The sequence below is a fragment of the Ixodes scapularis genome, unplaced genomic scaffold, assembly GCF_016920785.2.
Source record: "Ixodes scapularis isolate PalLabHiFi unplaced genomic scaffold, ASM1692078v2 PGA_scaffold4__175_contigs__length_147842914, whole genome shotgun sequence".
Taxonomy (NCBI): Eukaryota; Metazoa; Arthropoda; class Arachnida; order Ixodida; family Ixodidae; genus Ixodes; species Ixodes scapularis.
In genome coordinates, this window is record NW_024609879.1 from 92,332,285 (window position 1) to 92,340,807 (window position 8,523).

The window sequence follows — 8,523 nt, forward strand, 5'->3', positions numbered from 1 at the left end:
TGCAATGTAGCGACCAAGCGGGGATGCGCGGTCCAGCAAATTGTCATAGGGAGTCACTGCCTTAGCTGTTGCAGCAATTCATCGACAAAACCGCCATTTCTTGTTATTATAGCTGGGACAAATTTCTTCTTATCATAGCTGAGACAAGCTTTTGTCCGGACAGAATGGTCCCACCAGCACGTGGAGCAAAATCTCGCGCTAGTTAGCCCGGGAATCCCGGAGGAAAGCTCACCGGAGAAAAGTTCACCGCAAAACCGACGGATGCGAAGAAAAGCTCACCGTTTTTTTGTTTTGTTTCCATATAGAGGCTGTCGGATCATGGTAACATACATCAATTTATTATCATTAAAATTCGGCACATTAAAAAAAAAAAATTGCTCCAAAATAAATCATTGCGGGCGAGTGTTTTCTGTGCTTTACTCTCTAGGCAAGTGGTTCTCAAATGGGGGCCCGCGGAACCTTTGGGGTCCGCAAAGGCGTGGTAGAGGTCCGCGAAGCCTTGTCACATCAGTCAAGCCCGGCGATAGAAGTTCTCTTTATTTCATATTGAATTCAAACGTTCCAATTTTGGGGTACGTTTCCTCGTATGTATGTGATTGAGAGAAGTCTACTTTACACTAACCCTTGGTAATATCTAGAGTCACTGGTAATATGCATTTAAAAAATCATTATAATCATTAACTTATATCTTTTCCTTCCCCTCATCCCGAACGGGGTCCTCGTCCGCGAAACCTAGATGGTTGAGAACCACTGCTCTAGGCAACTTGAAAAGCAGAAAAAAGTTCGAAAACTTAATGATGTCTGCCTAAAACCTAAAAAGCAAAACTGTAAATGCCAAAAATTCGAAAGTGCATGCGCAACAACGCAGTGCCTGAAATTCTCTTTGAAGCTTTTGTTAGTCTTTGAAAACAGGATAAAACGGTCAGTAGGATATTTAGATTTTTTTTTTTCTTTTACGGATATGCACGTGGGCGAAAATACATCCCTCAAATTTATTGTCACTGTCTAGAGCAGGAAGAAAACTACGTGCTGCATTGAATGCAGTGTCTCTCAATCAAGCGCAAGCGTTTAGTGACTTTGTGATTACGGTGCTAGTCCAGGGCAAGAATAGTGACGAAATCGACGTTCACGTGCAGACCGGCTAAATAAGTGCCTGCAACAACTTGTAATGCTTTCCAGCCTGATTTCCATCCATATTTTTGCATGGAACATTCTAAATGCGCGGGTCGTCCAGATTTTCGTAACTGGTGCGAGTTGCAACAATAAAAAATTCTCTAGCTTGTGCTGCGCGTCTTGGTCGTCTCGGTTCTTTGTTGGTCTATACCAAAATGTAATCGACCGAAAAAGCTGCTTGAAGCTATGTACTTTTTTCACCTATTACGTCCAAGCTGATTACATTTTTTTGTGATTATATTTCTATTACGTTACTAGAGACTGCACACTACCTCCCGAGTGTGCGATGCAAAATTAAAATGAGATACACAGAAACCCGTAGCAGGTGCCCTAAAGTCGCTGACGCAAATTTTGAGGAATGTATTTGGAAAAGTATTTGGAGAAGACCAAATACATTTGGTTGTATTTGTATATTGTACTTAAATGCTTTTTTTTATGTAATTAGATTTGTAATTAAATACATTTTTGATGAAGTATTTTGTATTTGTATTTCGATACATATTGGCATGTATTTTGCCCATTCCTGCTGTCACCGTTGTAACTCGTGACCTACAGGGTATACAAGGAGACGCCAGGCTCTTTAAATCGACCGGAAAATTCGGTTTCTTAACCTAACGCGCTACGACTTTGTGCAGCGTTGCCCACAGGTGGTGCATTTTTTTTTTTTTTTTTGTAAAATTTGCAAAGAGCGAATTTACCTGAGGAAGAAGGAGAAAAAGGAAAAGGCTTAGCTTCATTGGAAACGCAGCGACGCCACCGGTCTGCAAACAACACGGCGCCGTTTCGCACGGGAGACAAGAGATGGCGCAAGCGGTCGCGACGCCAACTGCCGCCAACGAACGAGCAGACGACGCCGAGAGCAGGCCTTTTTAGCCTTTTTAGCAGACGATCTTCTCGACTCAAAAGGGGCGCGCGTTCCGCAGGCGCGACAGTCGCAGAAACAAAAAAGAAAGGCGCGGTAACTAGTAACAGCAAGGAGCTGCAGTTCCTTTTTTTGCTAAAGGGCCGGCTCTCGGCGTCGTCTGCTCGTTCGTTGGCGGCAGCTGGCGTCGCGACCGCTTGCTCCATCTCTTGTCTTCCGTGCGAAACGGCGCCGTGTTGTTTGCAGACCGGTGGCGTCGCTGCGTTTCCATATTAGCTAAGCCTTTCTCTTTCTTTACTTCTTCCTCACGTAAGTTCGCTGTTTGCAAATTTTCCAAAAATAAAATGTACCATCTGTGGGCAACGCTGCACGAAGTCGTAGCGCGATAGGTTAAGAAACCGAATTTTCCGGTCGATTTAAAGAGCTTGGCGTCTCCTTTTATATAAGAACTTGTCTTCTGTAAGGTGCTGAGTTGGGCGAGTTCGTAAACGTTATACATGATGAAAACAGCTCAAACGACGAAGACGGAATGAGGACAACCAACACGACTGGGCAAGCTGCTTTTGCAAGTTTTATAAAAAAAAAAAAAAATGAAAGACGTTTACAACTCCCTGTAATGCCGAATTAGAGCGCAGCTCTTGAAGAGGAGGAGGGGAGAGTATGGGCCCCTTCTCCTTCCCTTTCATTTAGCGGGAAATTTCCGCTACATTTCCCGCTAAATTTAGTGGAATAAAATACCCGCTAGCGGGAGAATGTTTCCGCTAAATTTGGCAGGAAATTTTTTCAGCTAAATTTAGTGGGGATATTGTTCTGCTAAATTTAGCGGGGGAAATTTTTTAGCTAAATTTAGTGAAGAATGTTTTCCGTTAAATTTAGCGGGGAAATTTTTCCGCTATATTTAGCGGGGAATTTTTTTTCCGCTAGCGGGACAATTTTTCCGCTCAATATAGCGGGTAATTTTTTCCGCTAATTTTAGCGGGGCAATTTTTTTCCGCTAATTTTATGCTGATTTTATACTTGTGGCGTGACTAATAAACGGAATGAATGATTACTAATTTCTGAGGAATTAGTAAATATGCCCAATAAACTTCAAGAATATTACAAAAGAGTACAATTATTTTAATGAAGAATTCTAACTGTGTTAAACTGTCACGTGTAACGCAAAATTCGCTGAGCTAAGAAAGAATAAAAATTTCGATGAGCTTTTCTCTATCTCCACTCCAGGGCGGTGAGCTTTTCTTCTCATCCGCTAGTTTTGCGATGAGCTATTCTCCGGTGAGTTTTTCTCCGCCGCTTGAACCCGGTGTGGGGGGGTGTCGGCGTATCACATGCATAAGTAAACATGCCCCCCCCACACACACACTTTTAGACGTGTGGACTTCTTTGGGGGCGGGGGGGGGGGAGGGGGAGGGGGAGGGGTCAAGCCATCCCGATCACTGCTCTAATTTGCCACTACATGACTCCCATTAGGGCTCATTAACTTCACGCTAGCTGTCTAAACAGTCACGACTTAGTTCTTTTTAAGCGGTCCCGAAGAAAGTTACACAAAGTTTCCAAACGCAAACTGTACAAAACAATCCAAATTGACTTTCGCCAGCATTGTTCTGCAGATTAATCCAGTATTTACTTGATTTAGGCTTGAACACATAGAAAACAAAATGTTTGTTTCAAAATACTTCAATCATGAAATATTAACCATCTCTAAAATGTATTTATAAAATGCTACATCCAAATATAGACTGCTACTAATAGCACTCATATGTATAGCTATATATTTACATAATCTTGTAGAATGTACATCACAAATACCCTTAATTCTTAATGTTTTCCTTGCTCATGGCGATAATTTATTTGAATGTTTGAACGTGAAAAAAACAAAAAAGAAGCTCACAAAACGTGATTATTTCATTCACACGCCAGGGCAATCAATGTCCCTAGATCTCGACTGCCTAACAGCTGTGAAGCAGCATTAGAATATTATAGATTTGATAGACGCTTGAACTGGCTCTTACCCTGCACTCCCTCTTTCCCGTTTTTTTTTCTTTCTAATTATAGTTTTTAATAAAATTTACATTGAGTGCATGTTCAACTATATTGCAATTCACTAAAACCAGTAAAAAGCATCCTGCAGCAACAAATTTTAGGAATCACTTTGTTAAAGCATCCCCTTTGTCCACGGGAAAAAGAAAAAGATGATTTTTTAGGCTTACTTTTCTCCGAAACCCACACTTATAAAACTTGAGTACATATAATTAATCCACCACCTAGTCACCTTTGTGAAAAATTTCAATGCACTCCGTTCACTTGTTTATTTATGTTTTTTTATGCCCCAATACTGTTGAGCCCAGATTCAATTTATCTTTTCAACCAACTTGACTCCGTTCAGTACAATGCAGTAAGAACTAACAAACAAGTGTCTCCACCCTTACATGCCAGCTGGATATTACGTCTGTCATAAAACATACCACTAATGTCCCTTTCATAAAATTTATTATCATCTAGGGCATTGTAACACACTAATACTTTCTCCTAGCAGAGCATCATCACGACCAAACCACCCACGCCACAGATCACAAATTACTGGTCGCGTAGATTATCTTTTTTCTTGCACACTGTTAAGGACTGGAAGGACCTGCTGACATGTTAGCGACACAACCCCATCATGTTTCATAATACAGTGCATTCTCATTTCTACTAATGAAGCCATATATTAGTAGTTTTATACTCACACCATTCAAGTTCTTGGAGCTGCCTTTTGTTTGCCTTTGCAAAATAACAGCACAGCCTGCTATGAATCACCCAAACAAATCAACCAATCATTCCGATGTCTGTGTATTTTTGGCCATGTACGCACTCTTTTTGCAATGCCCCTGAACAAGATGCCCATAGTACTGCAAAGAAGAAATAAATAAACCCTCGTATCTTAGGGGGGGGGGGGGGGGGGGTATAATTGTTTCTTGTGGTCTCCAAGGGCAGAGTCCGGGATCCTGTCCCGAAAAACAAGGGAGGCATCATAGATGAGTGGCTTTGGGTCAAATAGGATGGTTTTGTTTCATTTTGCTAGCTTTTCGGACTGACAGTGTAAATCTTGGCTGGGCCTTATAGGGCAGTGGAAAGTTCGAAGATTGACTCGTTGCTGCTGTGTTGGCTGATCCGCAATGCACTGGCCAGACCAAAAGAGAAACAAGGCTAAAGGGCAGCAGAAATGATCCTTAGCACCTTTGAATGGTGTTCAAACTGAGGTGGTAATTGGTTATCCACAAAGAGGCCTCTTTGGGGAAAGAATGCATGCGGGAGCACAATCCTCTTCACATCCCACTCAGAAACAAAGAGATTGTGATGGAGATTTCCCAGTCAAACTCTTCTGGGCCAAGGTAACAGCCGTGTCTGCCACCAGGTCACGCAGATGCATGTTGTGCAGTGGGCAGCCCGTCTGGCATGCGCTTCTCGTCGTGCTGCAGGGCCTTCTGTCGCAGCTTCTTGGCCGTCTTGTCGCACATCTCTTGGTAGTGCTCTGCAAAGAGGCTCTTCAGCGCCGGGAAGAGGAGCGGCAGCACGGGCAGGTCGGATGGCCGCACCAACATGTGGTCGAAGGCACAGCCGACCGAGGCGTGGAACCGGTCCGACACAAGGGGCAGCTTGGCGTAGCGCTGGCTGAAGTGCGTCAGCAGCGTGAAGCGGGCCCCCATCCGGCTGCCCACATCGATGGCCTGGCTGGTTGTGCTGTGCGTCTTCAGCAAGGCCTCCTCGGCAAGGTCGTCTTCCATGGTCGCTTCGTGAATCAAGATGTCACTGCCCGTACCGGCCCGCACCAGGTCCTCACAGGGCATTGTGTCCCCAGAATACGTCAGCTTCCAGCCGGCCTCTGTCGTCAGCGTGAACCCGTATGCATGCTTGCAGTGCTTCACCAGCACGCTGCTCAGGTCCTTGAGCTTGAGCCTGCGGATCAGGTCGGAGCGCTCTTCCGCCGGAGACGGCTGGTCCCAGAGCAGTGACGCATTGTCCACGAACATGAAGAGGTGGGAGACGGGCTCGAAGGAACGGTCACACCGTGAGGTCCAGGGAACCATGAACCTCGGCGCCGCCACAGGCACCGGCTCCTTGGGCAGGCCGAGGGCCTCCAGGGCAGACTGCCTCGCCCGCAGAAGTGCAATCAGGCCCAAGTGATGGTCTGCATGCAGGTGCGACACCAGGATGCACCCCAGCGTAGCTAGCACTTTGTTCACCCGTGAGAGGCCATAGAACCGGACCAGCTGGTTCAGCGTCCCTTCCCCGCAGTCCAGCAGGATGCACAGGTCCTCACGGAGGTTGACAAGCACAGCGCTAACATTCCGGTCCTTGCCGGGAATGGCCGACGCCGTGCCGAGGAACACAATTTCTGGGTAGGATGACGCCGCTGCGCTGTCTTGTGACTTCGCGGCAGAGGCAGCCTTGAGCTCTTGCAGCCTCTCCGAGAAGCCGGGACTAGCCCAAGCCTCCTGGACGTAGGCGGCGGGGTCCAGGGCCACCACAGCATCCTTCTGCAGCCCGAGGTTCGGCCGTAACCTGAACTTGGTCAGCGTCTCCGCCGCCTGGACATTGGCATCTCGAAGGTCTTTCGGGACGCCAGAGGCTTCCTCCACGTGGAGCAAGGGAAAGATGGAGGAGCTCAGCAGATGCAGCCTGTGCTGGGCTCGGTAGACGGCGGCGCTGCTTAGCGTGCCCGCGTACTCGTTTAGCGCCAGATGCACTGTGCTGGCTGGAAACCTGGTGATCCAGTCGAGGTAGGCCGGCCGCTCCATTACCGATGGCGGGCTGAAGTGCACCACCACCCGAGCAGCGTCCTGCTCCCGGGCGGCCGTCGCCTGGTGGCTAGTGAAGGCGGCGTTCTCCAGCAGCGGGTCCAGGTACTCCTCCGACGGAACCTCCACCACTATGAACACGGGACCGGGCTCGTCTGGCGATACCACGTCCGACGACTTAACCAGGGTGCCGTTGGGGAGCGTGACGTCCCGGCCGTTCTTCAGCTCGCCGAGCAACGGTCCAGGGGGAACGCCTAGGTCGACACACTTGCCGAGGTGCAATTGGCCCGGCTTGCTGTGGGGCTTGCAAATGTACGCCACGACCGAAGCGCAGTCCACGTCACATTTCCCTTTTTTACACGCTTTGTCGGAGGTGACCTGGGGGAAAAGCGGCACGTACTGCACCTCCATGCAGTGGTCCGAGAAAGGCCCGTCAGACGGGCTGCGCTTCGCAATGGTCAGGCGGTCCGTCACCATGAAGCCTCTGGTCATGTCGAATAGCTGCTCGACGTCGGTCGGACCGTGGAGGCGCAGCTCGGGCACCCCAATGTCCTGCACGGTCAGCGCCAGGCCGGGAAGGCCTCCCAGGTTGCCCCACGCGTTATGAGTGAAAAAAATGTTCTCTAACTTGGAGAGTTTCATCTTGTGTTCGTGAGCTAGCCGCTGGGTGCCTTCGCCGCAGTTGAACATGTAGCGCGCTTGGTCCGTGATGACGTAGAGCGAGCGCGGGTTGCCGGGGCCCCCGTTGCCCAGCACGCAGAGCGTGATCTCGGACGGCCTGGGCTTGGGAGCGCCCTTGGCCTTGACCCGCTGTGCCCGCAGCTCCTTGGCGGCCGTCGGTTCTTTGGGCATGCTGGCGACAAGGCGGGTCAGGCGATCGGCATCGGTCGGCCCGCTACACGCACATCTCACCCACCTCCGGAGCAAAGCAGGGCGCCATCGGACGAAGAAGCACAGGCAGGACGCGGCTCTCATCAACACGGATAATCACAAGGCAATGCGCGAGGTAAAAACCGTTGTCGGCACGGGGAAAAGGCTTTTTTTATCAGCGGACTGCAGCTACAGCTACCTGCACCGTGCACGTGGGCGCCGCCATTGCCACAGGGTTTCCTCACGTCCAAGTTCGAAAATGTCGCTAAAGCATATCAACTAAACAAATCTGGCGATTTAAACAAATGGCTGTAGGTAGAAATAATAAAAAACCTTTTGGAAACATGTATGCACCTTTCTTACAGCTTAACATTTTGTTTATTAATAATTGTTTCCCGCGTCTAAACAAAAAAAAAAAAGAGAAAAATCATCAGCGAACGTTTTACCCTTTTTCACCTAGGTGGCGCAAGCTACCGATCAAGGGAGAATGGGGGGTGGAGGAAGCGCGCTATTCAACTTGTGCTCTCGCTCTCGCTGCACTAGCGCTCGTGTATGCAGCCAACATGCAGCCGTGGTGCGACTCAACGCAAGGAGGAGGTGCTTGTAGCTTTGGCGGTTAGTCCTTGTTGAAGTGCTAAGCGACCAGCCGACTAGATATATTAGTCACTGAGGTCAACTTCGGTCAATATTTTTTTTTTTTCAATTTAGGATTACGACTATTTCCAGCTGAAGCAGTGTCCCTGAATTACAAGATTTTTTTTTTCCTCCGTATTGAGCGTAGATTCATAAATATCACTGGTAAAACTTTGATTCTGAGCGTCTACGGCAAAACCTAAA

General features: G+C 48.1%; 1 protein-coding gene across 1 annotated transcript; it reads right to left on the bottom strand.

The window, feature by feature from the left end:
* Positions 1-4,511: 4,511 nt before the first annotated feature.
* On the bottom strand, positions 4,512-7,923 carry LOC120847342 (ribonuclease Z, mitochondrial). The gene has a single exon (XM_040219053.2). It carries the CDS (start codon positions 7,789-7,791, stop codon positions 5,434-5,436), a length of 2,358 nt encoding a protein of 785 aa, XP_040074987.1. The 5' UTR covers positions 7,792-7,923; the 3' UTR covers positions 4,512-5,433.
* Positions 7,924-8,523: the final 600 nt, after the last annotated feature.